Below are 18,390 nucleotides of genomic sequence, written 5' to 3'. Positions count from 1 at the left end.
CGAGACTCCCACAGAGCCGGGGGGGCAGCCATCCCTGCAGTGTTGGTTGCTGCTCCTGCTCCCCACTTTGGGGAATCCTGGATCTTCCTTTGGACAGGGATGATCTTGCCTTGAGCAGAGAGTTGGGATAGACGACTACTGAGGTCTCTTTCAGCCCTATTTGTCTGTGACTCCATTATCTGAAGATTCGTGCTGAATCGAGCAGTCAGTACTGCATGTGTTTATGCTCAGTTCACATTTGGAAGATTTCCTTTTGCAGCCGTAGACGCAAAACATAAAATAATTTCGGCCTAAGACTCCAGGGACTGGTTCTGCGGTAGGAGGCAAATGGCTTGTGGAATATCACAGAGTACACCGGGTCATTGTACAATTGCCTTGCAGTAAAGGCTGTCGGGCTTCCAACAAGTAGTCTGCGTCACAAGTGAGTAGCTGAGATTACCATCTAGCACAGACTATGGCTACAGGACCAGATCCTTTCTTACCACTTTGACCTTTGTGACAAGCTTGTTCTCAGATAAAGCATTCTTTAAGAGGAGGGCACGGGAGCAGGAGGTATATGAAGGCCAAAGGATCTTTGCCCTGAATTTTTATTTTGCATTTACAAAGCCAGACTGAGAGGAACAGATTCTAGTTTTTTTTCCTGGTAGTGAAATCCTGTCATCATGCAGTTAAGAATTTCTGAATGATGTGCTGTAGCTGGAGTCGCACAGAATAACAAATAGACAGAGCTGCATAGCACAGCTGGAAATTTAAACCAGTGAGGCCCACAATTAAAAAAAAAAACCATGGGATTAAGCACAACAGTTTGAACCCAACCTGCCTCAGCAGGCGATGCCAGGGTTCTCCTGCTGCGGCGGATGCAAGAAAGCATCCCTGGGCTATTTCTAAAACACATATGCTCCCAGAGGCCTTGTCTTCCACAAGCCAGAACAGGAGGGTCATTTTCAGCCAGGTTTCTCTCTCCCAGAGGAGCTCTGGAGCTCTAATGTGTACTGCCGAGGGCTGAACGCTTTCAGCGTTCTTCCACAAATGCACTTTTTTATTATTCCTTTAGTTTCCATGTTGAGGTGAATGATGAGGGAGGCTCAAGGTCACAAGCAATTTGTGTGAATGGACCCTCCCCCCCTTCTCCCTGCCTTGATTGTTTCGGTTTATACTCCTCCCCCTCTTGTGCTTCCAAGGGCACAGACAGAAGTGACAACTTTTGCCCAATCTGGCCATAGAAATTGGTCTGTAGCCATGACCAAACACAAGTGCACAGCTGCAGACCACTTCAAAAGTGGCTGATTGGGTGAAAATCATTGTTTTCAGGGTTCAGACAAAGATATTTCAAAACAGCATCATCTGTAACTTGTGTCTGCACTGCAAATTTTACATTGTGGTTTCTGCCACTCGGTGAGGCAGAGTATTGGCAGAGCTCAGCAGCTGTAGGGATAACGCTGTTACCTTACTGTACTGAAGTTCCTTGTTCTGTGTTAGAAGAAAGTGGCTTTCTGTGATGATTTGTCGCCCACCCAGCCATGATACGTAACATGAAAGGAACCTTTTGTTCCTCTCTCTTTTCCTGTAGTTTTGCACATGCCCGATAACTCATAGCACATTCCCATTTTCCGGCACAGGTGGTGACCGAGTCACTAGCGAAGAAGCTTCCCATCAGACTGTACTGCTAGCTGCACTCACCAGAGTGTCCACCTGGATCCTCGGGGACCCCAGATCTCAGGGCAGACCGTTCTTGTTCATGTGACAGGACTACCTGTAATTAGTTCCCTCACCAGCTGTGGCACTGAGCTGAGGATCCAGTACAGCTCTGCAAGAGCTACACCTACAGCACTGAATTCTGCTAATGCATTCACTGGTACGCCAGTGGGGGCCTGTGCACAGTGTCCTGTGGACAGTCAACAGCAAGCACCAACCCAATTCCCATAGACTTCAGGCTTGAATGGGCCCCATTGACTTCAGTGCTGGGTCGGCCCTAAAAGGTTTAGCCCAGCATTGAGTCTCTAGTGTGGCACAGCAAACATTGCTAAAGCCCATTGAGCCTCTCTGGAACATGTAGAAAAACCTTTAGCCTGATTCAGTGATTCTGCTGTAGACAGCTCCCAGATCTCCCTTCAAGGACCCCGATCATCCGCCCGCTTTCTGAAGCTTGTTTCCACAGTTGTCGACTTTCTCATCTTCAGTTCTCTGTTGGAGGCAGAATTATTGTTTTCTGTTCTATGTGGACAGGCACAGTCACAGACTTTGCAATCACAGACCTCTGTGAATGAGAAGAACTTCCTTTCAATACATAAATCAAGGTAGAAGTGGATCTTGTAAAGACTCTTCCTCCTTCCTCCATCATCGTGGTCTGCTAAGGCTGGACCTGCACGTGTCTCCAGAGCATGTGCCTCAACATCACGCCGCTGGCTACAGTGATATAAGAAACCTCCATGAAGCAGTCGGATTGCATTAAAAAGTCTCTCTTCTCCCTTTTGCTAGGGACAGGAATCTTGTGTGCGTGTGGCTTTCCTGCAACTCAGCTAGAAAGGGCCTGATGAACAGGATTTTGATTTGAAATGTTCCTTCTCTTTTGCTGAGCTGAAAATTGGAAGAGTGCCACAGGAGCCGTGTCAGCGGGATGTCCCCAGAGGATTGTGCTCAACTCGGGCTCCCGTTCTTCTTGGCGGATGCCTCCTGCGCAGGAAGCCACACGTTCTAGCCGGGTGCTGGGGATCACAAGCGTGCCTCATGGCCCATGACTGCTTTCCCTTGTCATTCCACCTGATGACAGCCCATTCCTTTCTCTGCTTTCCTGGTTCTCTTTATCTTTTCTTATTTTGGACTCTACATGGGGTCTATTCAAAGCTAGTAAAAAGCAAGAAGGCAACCCTAAAGCACCCCTTCTGCTTAAAAGCGGGGTTTGGAGGCATTGCTTGAATATTAATTACTGTTTTGGGGGCCACATTGTCTCAGAAATAACTTCTTCCTCCTCATTTTAAAATCCTGCTTGTAGCATGTGTTTTGCTGGTCCTTTCTTCCCCTTTCTGCCTTTTTGGCTCGTTTTTTTTTCTCTTTGCTTTCTACATCTCTCTCTCTCCTTTCTTTTTGCCATTTGTCTTTCTCTCCTGCCTGTCTCCATTTCACTGCCTAGGCCAGATTCATGAAAGGGATAACAGGGGAGGTGCTCTCCACTGGTTGAATTTTAATGAATGGAAGGCCCCATTCCTATTCATCGTATATCTCTCCCTTTCTAAGGAATGGCCCTGGTGATAATTACTGATTTCCCCTATTTATAGATTCCAGAAATGGGGACACAACTGTACAGTGTGAGATTCATAAGGTGATCCTTTGCTGTTTTTCTTCTTTTTTTTTTAATTGGCATGGACATTTTGTCATTACTGTTGGACTAATTTGCTAATGTCAAAGGAGGGAAGTGTCAAGATTTCCCAATCAAAATATTGTTCATTCTGAGAATTTGCTCGTGTTGCCTTGGTTTTCACTGATGTCTCTCCTCACTTGTCCCTTGCAGTGGGGGCAAAGCAGCCCACAAGAGGCCAGCACTTCTGTACAAGGAAAACAAGTGGTATGAAGCGATGGGTGCTGGTAGGCTGCCTCACAGTGCTTTCCAGCATGGCCAGAGGAGCACAGTGTCTCTGCACAGATTATTGCATGCTTCTCCAAGCACCCCTTGCCTAGTGTGAGGATCTGGAGCTTGCTGACTGAAGGAGACAGAAGTAGACTTAAGTAATGTCTCCAGAGTGTGTAGGAGCCTGTCTTCCAGAATCTGTGGGCTAGGGTGAGGATGAGGCCAAAGGACACAGTGTTGTAGGAAAGAAGGGGCAACACCGTTATGGTGGCACTGGGTGACATGGAGCTATTGATGTGAAGGAGAGATGAGATGAGAACAGCCATGTTTCAGTGCCTTCATATGAGGAAGGCAAGCACATACTGATCAGATGTGTTTCCAGATTCATAATGAGTGTGCTGGTGTTTCTGCTTCATATGTGCTGCTGCTGGAGACGAGGACATAGGGGCTGGAAGCTGCTTGCTGCACTCCCACCTGTACTGACACCACATGCTCTGCTGCTCTCTGTGCCCTTGGAGTCAGCTGGCCTGCGCTCTGGTTATTTCCATTCGAAACCAAGATGAACATCTCAGTGTCCCGTTATGAACCGCCCAAGGCCCCATGCAGCTGTCGAATACTGTATGTATGCATATTTTCTGTCCAGCCTGCAGCCCAGCTGCTGCATTCACTAATGCAGTGCACCACGGTGGCGGACCTTGGTGCCCGATGGGCTTGCTGGGCATGCTTCTAACTGTTAGAGGCAGAAAGCACGAAGGAACCACGAACCGAGTGTGTGTGGGCAGAGGCAAGCTCCCTGTTTCTCATACTGGTGGGATACTTATTCCAGCGTAGCTGGGAAACCTCCTCTCTTCCCCCAGTTCCTTGGCTGACCTGTTGACCCTTCTCCTCCCCACCAGTTCCTTTCCATGGCTCTTTTCATCTTCCCTGCTCTCTGCACTCTGAATGGCAGGAGAGCCCACTAGGGTCTCTCTGCCATCCCTCCACACTGTGATCTTTAGACAGACATTGTATGTTATTTGCCAACAGGGTGGCTCCAGCCCATAGAGGAGCTTAAGACGACGCCATCTGCCTCCGTCTTTCACACAGATCCCGGCTTTCCCTTTTTCTCTTTCTGTCTTTTTTGTGAACATCCATACAGAAAAAGCAATTGCTAATTAGAGCGAGAGAAAGAGGGAGAGAAAGACAGAGAAAAAGGGGAGCAGGGAGGAATTTAGCTTCCATGCAAATCAATCAGCTTTTAAAGGCAGAGAGGAGAATGACTGGGGGGAGGCCTTTCTTCCAAAGAAGTGGGAGTGGGTTATTTTGACAAAACAAGTGACAAAGGTCCTTCCAGAGTGAAAGGAGGGGGTTTATTCCTTTAAAAAACAAAACAAAACTTTCCACCATAAAAAGGAGGTAAAAAATAAAGAGGTAAAAAGAAAGTGTTTGTGAGACTCCCACTGCCTGTCTCCCTTTCTATCTCTCCTCTCCCCTCAATGCCTCTATTCTGGAATTGTCTCTATTATGGGGACTGGGAAGTGTATCATTTTCGCGGATGCCCCAGTTTGGTTTTGTTCCGTTGCTGTTGTGTCATCCTGTCTGGCTGCGAGATTTGCAAAAGGATAAGCCGCCAAGGACTCCTAAGTGTGAGAGCCGAGGCAGTAGGCGCAGGCCTCCAGAGGAGAAAGTGGCTGAGGGCTTGTCTAACAGAGAGTTCCCCAGGTGGGCTTTGAAATGAATGTGTCAGGCTGTGTAAACGCATTGATTTCTATTTCAAACCAGATGGGCTCCAGTTTTCCTTTGGAATCCAAATCCTGCGGACCCTGATTTCAACTCAGATCAGTGTTTCCACATAGTCCTTTGCATCCTAATTAAGGAGGTTAGAAAGTGGATTTACATTAAAATGAATGCAGCCTGTGAGTAGGCAAAACAGTATTTGGATGTCTCTGTTGCTTCTCTTGGTGTTTTTCTTCTCTAGTTCATTTTCCCTTTTGAAATATCCCCTGAGACTACAGAAGAGACCCCAATATTGATGAGGCATCCCATTCTCAAGGCATACCTGGGTCTACTTAGTCTTGTGGAGCTGCTGTCAATTAGAGGAGCCTTTTGCCTATTGGGAGACATGCAGAAAGCTTTAGCTAGAGCTCCAACACTTTCCTTGATTTCATAGATTTCATAGACATTAGGGGCTGGAAGGGACCTCGTGAGATCATTGTGTCCAGCCCCTCTCACCATAGGTAGGAAGTCAGCTGGCATCAAGTGATCCCAGCACGAAAAATATCCAGATGTTTTTTGAAAGATTGCAGCATCCTGGAGGAGGACACCTGCTCTGTCCTGGAGAGCCTGGGCATGTGGGCTGCGAACAGATGTTGCCCTTGTCACAACATGAAATGCAAGCATGTAGATGTCCTTCCTGCTTCTTGCACCACAGATGCCCCAAAGTGTTTGCCTAATGACACCTATTAACAGTTTGTCCTGCTTTATCACGGTGTCTGTACCATTCTGGCACAATAATATTGGCACTACCAAACAGCACTTGCCATGCAGAGCACTCTCTTACCCATAATTAAAAGTCAAAAAGGAGTTGGGGAACATGAGAAATCCCTGCCCAAACTCTGGGGGAGAATGGGCCCCAGAGAAAACTGTCTTGGAGGGCAAATGGTAGTGGTTTGGCCTTGGTGGATGGTGAAGAGGGGATGTGGTAGGGAAGGGGACCTTGGGAGCCAGAGGCCAGAGTCAGCTGCAGCCTCTAGGCTGCTTGGACCACTGTTGGGGCTGGGATGAGGGCTGTGGGGGTGATGGGTGCTCAGGACCAAGTGGCTCAGTGGGAATGGATGAAGGGAATCCCCACAGTGTGGGGCTGACTGTGCTCTCTAGCTACCCTGGGCTTTGGGACTGGAAAAGGGAAGAGTGTGGTGGATTAAAGGGAAGAAACTGAGAGGATAGGTAGGAATGGGGGCAGCCCTGGCCCAGACCCTGCTCTGCACATCCCATCCTTTTCCCTGCTTTCAGCTTACCATCAGAGACCGGTAGTGCACCCTGCTTTTTCATCCTGCTTTGAAAGATAACATGTGGACACTCCAGTTCCCACTGCCAGACATGCTCCGGTACAACCAGTCTTGCAATAACTGTGACATTGTCCTTGGAGTGGGTTCAGCTGTGCTAGGGTGCATCCCACAGCTGAATCTGCTTCATTGGGAGACACAGATATCACTCGTCCTGCAGGGTTGGGCCCCTGCCACTCCCAGGGCTTCAGGGACCCAATCCTGTGGGACAGCTGCAAGTGGGGGGAGGTTCCCCCATTTGCAGAGTCATGCCATGAGTCGGGGCATGGTAGCTTGATATGAGTCCTGCCGGGTGATTCTTGGGGTGCCTGTGCAAGCGGGGAATGCAGCCAGGCATGCCCCGAACTTCAGGGGCCTAATCCAGTGTTCACTGGGAATATCCCTGCAGCCTGGTGGCACCTGCCTGGTGTGGCTGGCAAGCACGGGCAGCTCCAGCCTGCCCCCACACTCCTACCATAAATCAAACAGACGTCCACCACAAAAAAAAGCAGCACCATTTTTTTTACCACCTATTTTCACAGCCATAATATTGGGCATTTGTGGTGTGACAAGGGGGATGGGCATCTGTTTATTTGGCTCTTGTGCTGCCATAAAAATTTTCAGGGTGGCACTTGGGTGACATCAGTTTCCAACCATAGAGAAACACAGAGCAAGAGAAAAGAAAAAAAAAATCAAGGAGGGGAGCTGGTGGGAAAAAGACAGCACTGGGAAACACACCTACGGAGGCCATGCTTGAAGGTGAAGCCGTGTCCACAAGACTGGTGTCTGCGGCATTGCTGTTGGACAGAACAGGAAGAGGTGCAACTCATGGCTAACCTGGATGAGCTGGCAACAGCATGTGGACTTGTACAACTTGCTTTTCTCTGGGTAGGCTACTGGGACAAAGCACTGCTCTGCTGATGGAGCTGCCCCCATTCTAGGAGCGCTTTGCCAGTGTAATATGTTCTTCCTCTCCTGGTAAAATGCTAGTTTTATGGACATGGTCTGAGTGGTGTGGTATTCCCTGAGATGGCCCACGAAGAGCAAAGGAGATATTAGAAAGGTGGAGAGATCTGAGAAAAATAGGGGCCTGGAGGAGAGAAGGAATCAATCCATTCTTGCTCCCAGTCTGCTTTATGAACAGCATTTTGTGGACAGTTTGCCCCTAAATGGCTGACTGCAGACCTATCTGGACTATTGGAGCTACAGAGAAAGCAATTGCTGTGGTGGAAAAAGCACCAAGGTATCATCATTCTTCAGGGCTGCCTGCTTGCTAGGGAGCAGTTAGTTCTCTATAGATGTTACTGTGCCCCTGGGTCTTCATGGGTCTGTGTTGCCTTCCTGCATCATACACCCCAGTAGCATTGAAAGCCAGAGCTCCAGGGCCTGGGATAGGCATTCGCTTACTGTCATGTCATTTACTATTTTCATAAAATACCAAATGTTTGAGGATCTCTTCTCCAGGCAGGCTTGGGTGAGGGGATTTACGTCTATTGTACCCAGAAATTCTGTACGCTTCCCTTTTGTCAGAGGGGCTTAAACCCCTTCCTATTACAAAATGTTTGCAATCCAGTTGAAGGATGAACAGTAGTTTTTCTATGGACAATTAAATTGCAGTTACCCCTTGGTGCAGGCTATGGGCAGATTAACCTAGCAGAGTCCCATAAGAACAACCTAAAACATGCAGTTTACTGATATAATCTGAGTTGCTTTCCTGAGTTGAAGCAGCAAACTCTATAATACACCCTCTTCAACAAGACCTAGGGAAAAGGGTTGAGAGGTTTTGTTTGTTTGTTTTTCCCCCTTTTTTCTTATTGACTTCCATAGGCATATAGCTGCATTTGTCCTAGGATCTTGCAAAACTGACGTTGCTATACTGAAGTGCCAAGCCTGGGCTCCACACAAACTTGCCTTGCTCACCTAGGCTAGGGACAGAAGTTACACATAAACCAGTATGAGTGATTAGAAACCAGTTCAAATCTGTAATACAACAGAAGTTCAGTGCACATAAACTGCTTTCTAAATGGCCGAAACTGGCTGAAGATAAACCTGGATGGATGTAGCATCAGACTTAACTGATTTCGGTTAAATCAGTTTATTGAACTTCTGTCTCAGAGCCCCTCCAGATTCAAGTTAATTCTCAGTCCCCCAGCATCCCAGGATGTTTTGCACCTCCTCCACAACCCACCCCTGAAAGGATGGTTGGATTAGCCTTGGCCCAAGCTGCCTGCTCCAGCTGAGCAGGGACGCATGCTCTATCGCCCCCTGGCTTCTGGCCTGAGCCACTGCAGGCATGTGGCTGCATTTCCAGAATCAAAAGTGAATGTCTGTTCACTTGCTTATTGGTTCAATCTATGCAGTTTATACTAACCTGTGAAGATTGAATCAATTCAGCCTCAGGCTTTTTGTCTGTCTATACTTTGCCCTAATGGTCTTGTCCACATGAGAAAGCTGCAACCAATTCAACACAAGGTGTGAATATAAACCAATTTAATTGAGCTGGTGCAGGCACCTCTGGGGACACATTTAATTCAGCCCAAAAGAGGTTTTTAAATTCCTAGTGGCTTAAAATTGATTGTAAACTGAACAGCAAGAGCCACTCTTAAACTGGAATAAAAGTATCCGTGCACAAGGTTGTGTATTCATATAACTAAACTAATTTAAGAGAGAGTTTATATTACCCAAGTGCAACCTTTCCATGTAGACTAGGCCTAAAGGTATATATATTTTTAACCTATGTAGTTTACTACTACAAACTGGGCACTCTTAATTCAATATAAACTTGGTTTATAGCTTCAGTTACCTACTGAAGCTATTTGATAAAAGCAAAAGCTATCCTACCAGGAGCTTGCACTGGTTTAACTAGATACATTTTAAAAGCTAATCTCAGTTAAGCTGATACAGCTGCTGTTTGAAGACAAACTTGAAGAGTGAACCAAAAAAGAACCCAATTTGGCGATTCTCTCCATGGCTTAAAAAAATTAACTTTTTCTGCTGTTTTCTCTCATTTCAAAACAATAAATTCTTTCTGTCATCTTTTCTATCATGTGTCACTGCTAAGTGCTTTTCCTGCCTGAGTTGCATGATTAATACAAAACTAAAAGCTTAATTCCTGTTTGTCACTGACTCCCTATATTTGTGGTTCTATATTTAAACACGCAAACTGTCCAAGTGCACCTCACATATTTGAGTCCTACACTATAATTCAAAGACCTGACCTCCAGCTACTTTTAAACCCTATTTGCAGCCTTCTTTGAGTCTGTAACATTTGTTTGTAATCTTTGCCCATTTCTACCACTGGGTGGAACAGGCAGCCCAGTTTTAGTGATCACCTTGCTTCTGTGAGATTTAAGAAGTAGATGGCTTTGAATCACTATACCTTAAAAAAAAAAAAAAAAAAAAAAAAAAAAAAAAAAAAAAAAAAAGTAATTTTTCTTAAATTATACCTTAATGAAGACATCCATTAACACTCGTAATAATTTCACAAGGAAAATGTCCAGGAAAACCTTGTTATATTTTTTTTCTAATGAGTATGATGGGTTTTAATGGAGGTCTTAATTAGACATTATTAGCCTAAATGTTACTCCAGTGGATTCAGGCCTTTTCCTTCCTGTTCAGACGTGTGGAGTACACCTTGAAAGATTTAGAGCTGAAGGAAAGCTGGTGTTCTCTGCCACAGGAGAAAGAGGGGAGCTTTGTTTCCAGTATCCCCTCTCTATGCTTTTTTTTTTTCTGGACCTTTAGACATGGGGTACTAGGCATAACAAATCTGAGCTGCAGTGGGTTGCTTGGTGTAGACATTTTTATATGTGAATGCAACAGCAGATAGAGAAGTAAAATGTCTCGAGGGAAGAGTAGAAAGGGGTCTCTGGTAGCAGTCTAGGTGAGTGTCCTATTTATCTGTTCCCCCTTCCAAGGTCTACTGGGATTACATGTTTTTTCTTCCCCTCTTGGTTGCCCAGTGGGTCAGCTTCGGCAGGAGGGGTGAAGCACACTCTTGGCTCTGGCTGATTATCAGGGCACTTTGCTTGGAATTGGGAGATTAAAGGTTTAAACCTCTGTCTAAGAAAGGCCTAAAACAGGCCTCCTGATTCCTGGAAAGCACCTTCACCACAAAACAGCTGGGTTGAAAGGCAAGGCAGAGTCCCTCTCCATCCAGTAGCTGCTGTGCCTGGTTTTTTTTCTGGCTTGTTTCATGGACTTGCACAGAATTTTGGATTTCCTAGGCAAGACGGAGCCACACAGAAGTGGTGGTAACAGATCCCTTTTGAACATGCTAATTTTCTATGATTTTATAGATTTTTAAGACCTGGCTAGACACAGCCTTGGGTGGGGTGGTCTAGGTGGGGCTGGTCCTACTTTGAGCAGGGGTTTGGACTAGATGTGACCTCCTGAGGTCCCTTCCAACCCTCATTGTCTGTGATTCTATGCTCAAAGGGGCAAGTCTGGTCACACAGCTGGAAATGGGATCGTAACAGGTAATAAATGTCACTACACCTTTACATGTACAGAGCTGAGTAGTATTCAGGCACCTAGAGATGAAATAGGATTTGAGCCAAAAAGAACAAGTGTCTAACCTGACTCTTAAAAAAAAAAAAAACAACAACAACAGGCAGCTTGAGAGAGAGAGGGTGGGGGGAATTGGAAGGATACACAAAGACGTAAGAAATTTGGACAGGGGAATAGCAAGCCCTCCTTACTTGGGACCAACTGAAGGGCAAATATGGAGGCTGCACAGGAGAGAGAGTCTTCCTTCATAATGAGAAGGGGAATCCATATGCAGGAGGGGGATACTGGCACTTCAGAGGGGTCAACCTGTGACACTTATGGTGAGCTGGAAGGTGTGTGAAGACATTTCTTATTTTGTTTAGATCAGTATACTTCTTCTGCTAGCTAAATTAAAGAGTGACTGGGTTTTGGGACCATTGTTGTCCTCATGTGTCCCTGAAGAAATGAGCTGTGAAGCCAGGGTGCTTAAACTTCTGGTTTGTCTTGGCCATCAGTGCAGGTCCTCGTGCCCAAGTGCCCAGAAGCTCCCCTTGGATGCCCAGGAAGCACACCAGGGAGGCTAATGAAAGAGGGATTTCTGCAGCCTACTCCAGGCATGGGAAGCTCTAGGGCACGTGGATCTATACAGGTGAGATCCAAACCTAACAGTGCTGAGTATCCTTCTAGGATGAGTTTTAGCAAAACTTTGACATACCACGTTATCATTATGGGTCCATCAGGAGATGGCCTGGAAGCCATGGGAAGCGACTGGCTTTTCCTTGTGTGTTCTTATCCTGGTAGAATACCGTGGTTTGTTTGTATTTTTAAACTTTTTTTCCCTTTCTTAATAAGAATTTTTGAGTGTTATATTGATTCAAACGTTAAAAAAAAGCCCACATTGATTTTTCCAGGGGACTTTTCATGAGCTTATTTAAAAATGGAGGAATAAAACTGTTTAAAAACTGTTGACTTTGTTCTATCGAGTTAATAGTCAATATTGGAAACTTTCTGCTGGAGTTTAAGTGCTTGGGGAATTCTGATGCCTTTCCTAATGCCTGAGGTATCAGGGGTCAGATCAGGGGCAAGATCCTCTAGTGCCTTGGACTGGGATGAGTTAGTAGTTCAGTATAATGTGGTTATAAGAAGAGCTTAAGCGAGACATGGTCAGCCTTTGTAGGCTGCTGATAGCAAAGAGGAGGTCACAACACTGGCCTACTGGACCTGGTAAGTATAACACAACGCACTTTTGTGGCACAGTAGAAATAATAAGGACAATACAGTATTTACTCACATGTGACTTGCACCTTTCCCCCCAAAGTCAGCCCTCCAAAATTGGGGTGCATATCTTAAGCAAGGGAGGTGATTTTTCTTTGTTGGAATAGAAATAGAGAGAGTACTAGAATGGCTGCTGTTTGCCTCTGGCCCCAGTAAGCAGAAGAGGCAGGATCCTGTGTTAACCCTCTCAGAGCTGTAGCTAGTGACTGAGCACTGTGGCTTGTGCCTGTAGGAACAGTTGAGCATAAGGCTAATGGTGTGGAAACAACACTTTTATTATTTGCAGGATATATAAGCCCTAGTTGCGCTCTCTATTTCCAGAAGGACCTATTCTATATCACACAGTCAGACAGGACTCTGGAAAAATCTTTTTTTCTGCATTCTACCTTTCAAAAACAGTACTTTGGCTAATTTGGGGGCATGTGGTATGCAAGCAAATATGGTTATAATAACCAGCCTCCATATCTCTCAGTTTATTTCCTGTAGGTGACCATGGCAGTTAGAATCCCAGTCCTTTGCCCGATTGCTGATTGTCCTTAAGTATTTTCAGTCCTTTTCTCTCTCTTAACTAGCTAGAATTGCTTTTCTGACAGATTTAAAAGGCTATAGACATTTTGTCAATCCCTCCCCCGCCCCCCCCAAAAAAACAACCCCAAAACAACAAAAACACAACACTCCAAACCCCATGATCAAACAGGCATTCAGTTCAGTGAAAACCAGGAGATCCTAATGACTCATGCTGAATGATCAAAGGATTGTTGTGTAATTTTATTTAATATTTCAATAGCATGTGTTTCTAACACTCTTGTGAACGCACTGCATCACCGATATGCTTGCATTATGTATCAGTCATAATGCAGAGGACTAAAATATATTTCCTTGCAAAAAGCCAAGTGGCAAATCCACAGCATATTATTAAATAGTTACTAACAATATGTGACAATTCCAGTCATTTGAGGGAGGGGCCCTTCTTTTAATATACATATGTATATGACATTATGTAGATGCTGAGTGTGATTTTTCATTGCCATCAGGCTGTCTGGCACCTCTCTGTGGGCCAGAACTTCCCAAACTCTGGTTTAGCTGGAAGGAAGTCCATGAAGAAAGATGCTGGGGTGCTGTAGATGTCCCATACCAGGTACTTTACCTTGTTCTGGTTTTCCCTCCAGCCAAAGAGATGTGATGGAAAAAAGGGGCCATGACCGAGGAGTTTGCAGTGGACTGATCGCAAACAGTAGAAAGCAGAGAAGTGTTCCAAAGAATGGGACGACACAATTGGTTTAAAGCCACATTGGTCACACCCTTTCAAGACTCACGCCAAATGCTCTCAAGCACATCTGGAGTCAGGGCATTTCGATTCGGAGTAGCTATTAGAGTCCAAGTATAACTCCCTCCAGACTTTTTCTGTAACCTAGTCCAAATGCACCCACTGACTTCTTTTTCTAGATGTATGTAAGCAATAGCATTAATGGGATATGCGTTAGGGCTTCACTGGTGCTCTCTGCTACAGTTGACAGATAAATGATGAGCTGAGGCTGAGGTTTGTTTTTTTTCCTCCTTGCTGTGGTTACAGACCATACTTGGAACAAGACCTCACATTGTATTAGTATTGCTGTGATTATACCAAATCTAACAGAAACAATTGAACCTTTAAACCTTCTAAAGCATGTTCCTGGATTCTCTCCTTCATTCAAAATGTGTCCAAGCTGGAGGTCATGGCTGTATCTGTTGTGCTCATTTTAAGCATGCATAAAGGTTCATTTTGGCATTCTAAAGCTTTTTGGAGTGTGATATATATGTAATTTTACCAGCAAACTGAAAACAATCAGGTTTTATATTTGACAGATGCATTTCCCCATCCTAATGAGAACATCACCGTTGGCTTTGTGCATGATGGCATACTATAAAATTAATGCAAGTAAAGTCTCTTTCTTTCTTTTATTCTGTCTTTCTTTCTTGATGTGAGCCATCTGCCATGGGCAGATTATCAGTTCCCTGCTGTCTGACTGGCTAAAGGGGATTTTTAAAGCTCCTCCTCCCATTTTTTTAAATTGTATCAATAGTCACCTTGTCCTTCAGACATTGTACATCAGGGAATAAAGATCAGCACTACAACCCTCTGGCTAGCGAAGAGATCAGGTCCTTCAGTGATGAAGTCACTGGGATTGCCTGCTTTCCAGGAGGATGGGTGCAGGAGGCTGCATGGTTCAGCCTGGAGATGAGAGAGTTCAAACTGGGGTTCACTTCTCTATGGGGATCCATGTAAAATCCCATATATTCTCCTGTCAACATCTTGCCATCCTCCATAGCTCAGGAATAGCCATCATGGGGAAATGAGGAGAAAAATTAAGGTGCTAAAGATTTCTGATCTTCAAACTATGCAAACCTTCCCAGGAGATGTTGGGTAGGATGGCAGTGGAGTGCCTTAGGGTTCCTATATATTGTGAGTCAGACTAGGTGTTCATAATTTCCCTTCTGGACTTGAAATCATTGGTATGGTGTCAACCCAGGTTAGAGTCAGGTCTTGTGGAGTTGGTTGGATTGGAGATGCATAAAAAGCTATCCTTCTGTGGTCTTAGTGCAGGCCAAGGAAGAGCTGGTCACAACAGCTATGCTTGGATTTCTCATACCATCCTTCCCCAAATGGCAGGTTGTCCAAAGAAAATTGGGAAGGACACAGGGCCATAGCCTATGGGAGTGAATGATTTGCTCTCCCTTCATGGCTGGTGCTGAGCTTGCCCTGCCATCCCACAAGCCCTGGGAGATCCTGAGTAGGTTTGTGCCCCTCCAGGCTTGTGGCTCTGGCCTGCCTAATGAGTTGTACAGTCTAACCCTGACGTCTCCATTGAATGTGTCAGCTCGTCACAGCTGCTGTGGTGGTAAGGGCAGCGTGTTCAGCCTCCGTAGTTCAACAACCAAGAGTAAAGTCTCAGACAATCTCAAGAGTGGCTTAAAAATCATGAGTTTGTTTAAATATTTAAACATTCATTAACTTTAATGTTCCTTTTTCCCTTGCTTTTTGGGTTCTGAGTCTCTAGGGTTCAGGTCACATTCCCAACTTTTTCCCTCCCAGCCCCCCTGAGATTGGCCCCTGACTCGGCGCCACGCAGGATGGGGTAGTAGTTTTGCTGCGCAGGCCAGTGGCGTTTTTGGGGGGAAGGGGGGCACTAAGCCATGGCACAGAAGTATAGGAGTGGATACGGGGCTTTGGGCCCACTCACAAATTGTGCCCCCCTAGACTCAGGAGGCACCAGTCACCCCTGCACTTCACCCCAGGGATGGGGGCTTTAAGAAAGCACTGAGATTCATTATAAAATGGCAAGGTTTTGGCAACTTTTACGAGGGATCCTTAAAGTATAGAGAGGAAGTACAGATTCCTTATTTTGACTTTGTTCTCATTGCTTTCCATGGGAGTTTTACTTGAATGAGGACTTCAGGATTTGGACCAGAAGGATCTGTGCGTCACAGTCCTTCTCTTGTATTGTCCTCAGGGAGCCAGCTGGTTAATACTCGGCCTTTCAACATGGGCTCCCATGGCTCCAGTGTTGGGGGTGGCATCTGGTGCACCTTGGCCTGCCTATACTTAAGGTAACCAAATGTGCACTTTAATCCCTTCCTGCCCCTTCTGAATGAGAAACATTATTATCTGGTGCTTACTATTTCTGAAGGAGACCAGAACGGTGCACAAACATGATTAAATACAATAACAAACACCGTGTGCAAAAAAAAATCCTTTGTCTGCTACAGGACAAAAGCACTTCAAGGGAGTGGAAGAGGAAGGTAAGAAATATAGGGCTAGTAGTAATCATAGTAACAACCATCCGTGGGGGGAGGAATATATTTAAGGTGGCTTTGAGACGTGGGGTGGATTGGCATGAAGCAGATGAGGAGGAGGAATGACTTTCCCCCTTATAACCCCTACAGCAGACTCTGATTTTGTAACATAATGTACAACCGTTGGATCCCTCGAACAATGGGCATTGTGCAGTCACAGAAAGAAAGCAGAAAGGGACCTGTCAAGACAAGGTACAGACACAATCAGCTGGAGAAGGAAAGAAAATATTAGATTAGGGCCAATTGCTGAAGTTTTTACTTGTACTTTTCACGGGCGTAATTTCTACTGACGGAAAAAAGCTGCATCCATTACCCTGTTTGTACTGCACTCTGATGATGAAAAATCGAGTGATACGGTGGGATTTCGCTCACATGTTTTAAAAGTGGTCATTTTTCACTCACTGTGCTTTGTTTCTCAGAGGATGAGTAGAGAACATGAACAGAGTGATTAAATCAAAGTATCTCTTGTGCACTTAAATAGTAGTTTTAGGAAGGATTCAGAAGCCATGGGAAAATCCATCAGACTTTAGCTAGGAGAATGGCTTTGCTTCCGAGGTATAATTTAGGTCTTGTCCGTCACAAAACAAAAACAGGCAAAATGTTCAGATGGCGGTACCTAATATAAGTCATCTAAATCCATATAGGGGCACCTAAATAAGGGTCCTGATTTTCCAAAGCGCTGAGCAACTACAGTTCCCATGGGAGTCTGTCCAAATAGGCAACAAATAGACAAAAGATAATTAATGAGATGCAATAAAACTCATATGACTAAATCTTAACATTATGGACAGGATTTTTGTTCACATTGTGTTGAAGCATAATATTTGTCAGTCATTAGAAGGAAGGACAGGGTTATATGGGAGTGAGGCTGTGGTCCGGTGGGACAGCATTTTGAGCTAGGAGTCATGAGACCGACCTTCTATTCTCATCTGGGATCCTGGAAAAGCCATTTTCCTTCTCAGAGTCTGTTTCCCTCCCCATGTTTTTTTTTTCTATTTCTACTGTGAGCTCTTTAATTCTGGGACTCTCCAAAGTCTCTTACTAGGTCTGTTTCCAGAACCCAGCAGAAGAAGGCTTTGCTCATAGCGCCATTGCCTCGTTGGACAGTATGCTTTCAAAAAGGGAACTGAGAACTGAGTTTCCAACTGAAATCTTTAAGCCTTTGGGGCCTATTTTGTGAAGAGTGTTGAGTGGGTTATTTTAATTTATAATTGATTATGGGGTGAGACTGGTACTCTGCATTGCTATTAGTCACATCATTTGCCATCATTTTTTAGTTATTGCATCTCTGCAGCCAGGCACAATGTGACAGACACATTAAGAATAATCAGTCAATAAATGTCACCTGAACTGAGTTTTATTGTGGGTTAATGTGTATTGCGGTGTGGCACTTGCAGTATGACAACGTGTGAGGAATGGCAACGTAGCAGAACAGGATGTAGCACAGAAATGGTGTCAGTTAATGTGCCTGGGTCCAACCTTACAAGACGCCAGAGCAGATCATGTCTCTGTTCACGCACTGGTGGCAGGTTGCAACAAGTTACTTCCTTTCCTGATGCAGTTGTAGAAGGATGTGTCAGAATGGGATGTTGATGTGACTTGATACCTGATCATGTGTCATGTTGCAGCTTGATGGAGCGCGTTGCAGCAGGATGCGTCAAATGCAGCCGCACTGGCCATGCCACACCAGGACACGATCCCTTACAGCACAATCCAGTGTGCTCCCTAAGTGTTTGGTAGCATGAGGTGTTCAGATGCATCTTGCAAGTTTTAGTACTAATAAACTAAATCTTGATTCAATATAGGAGAATGTACCTATCTTCAGATTTGGTACCAAAACACAACTGTGAGAGATGTTGGTATACAATTAGATTACTTCATTAGGCGTAGAGGTCTTTATGAGCACCAGAGGATAGGAACATTGCTTTTTTTTACACACTTGGCCTGACCTAATAGAGGGTCGTGCTGCATACCACAGTGCAGCTCAAGGCAGTGGAACATGGCTCTGAAAAACTACTGGGTTTAGCACAGCAGGAAAACGTAGCGTGAAACAGAGGAAGATGCTGTGACCTGAAGTCTGGACCCCAACCATTGTAGGGATTTGGGTGTCCCCTAATGAATAGCTGGTCATTTTTGAGCTGTAATGCAAAAATTTGGGACTTGGAGAAACACCTGGAAGTTATACATGTGTCGAAATCTGTGCCA

General features: G+C 45.2%; 1 protein-coding gene across 18 annotated transcripts in view; it reads left to right on the top strand.

Annotated features, from left to right (window-relative positions):
- Window positions 1-18,390, top strand: part of EPHB1 (EPH receptor B1) — a 365,941-nt gene that overhangs the window by 158,271 nt on the left and 189,280 nt on the right. For 2 of the 18 annotated variants that reach the window (XM_025200810.1, XM_025200809.1), the window contains exon 6: window positions 13,386-13,489. The exons of 13 other annotated variants lie outside the window; for them this stretch is intronic. In XM_025200810.1, the coding sequence (XP_025056595.1) occupies window positions 13,386-13,489 (104 nt within the window). Of the gene's footprint in view, window positions 1-11,591; window positions 11,726-13,385; window positions 14,217-18,390 lie in introns of those variants that run through there. 3 more of the 18 variants (XM_025200815.1, XM_025200814.1, XM_025200816.1) reach the window with 3 other exon arrangements.

Source organism: Alligator sinensis, unplaced genomic scaffold, assembly GCF_000455745.1.
Source record: "Alligator sinensis unplaced genomic scaffold, ASM45574v1 scaffold1086_3, whole genome shotgun sequence".
Taxonomy (NCBI): Eukaryota; Metazoa; Chordata; order Crocodylia; family Alligatoridae; genus Alligator; species Alligator sinensis.
The sequence above is the reverse complement of the archived record's forward strand: the minus strand, read 5'-3'. Positions and strand labels throughout refer to the sequence as shown.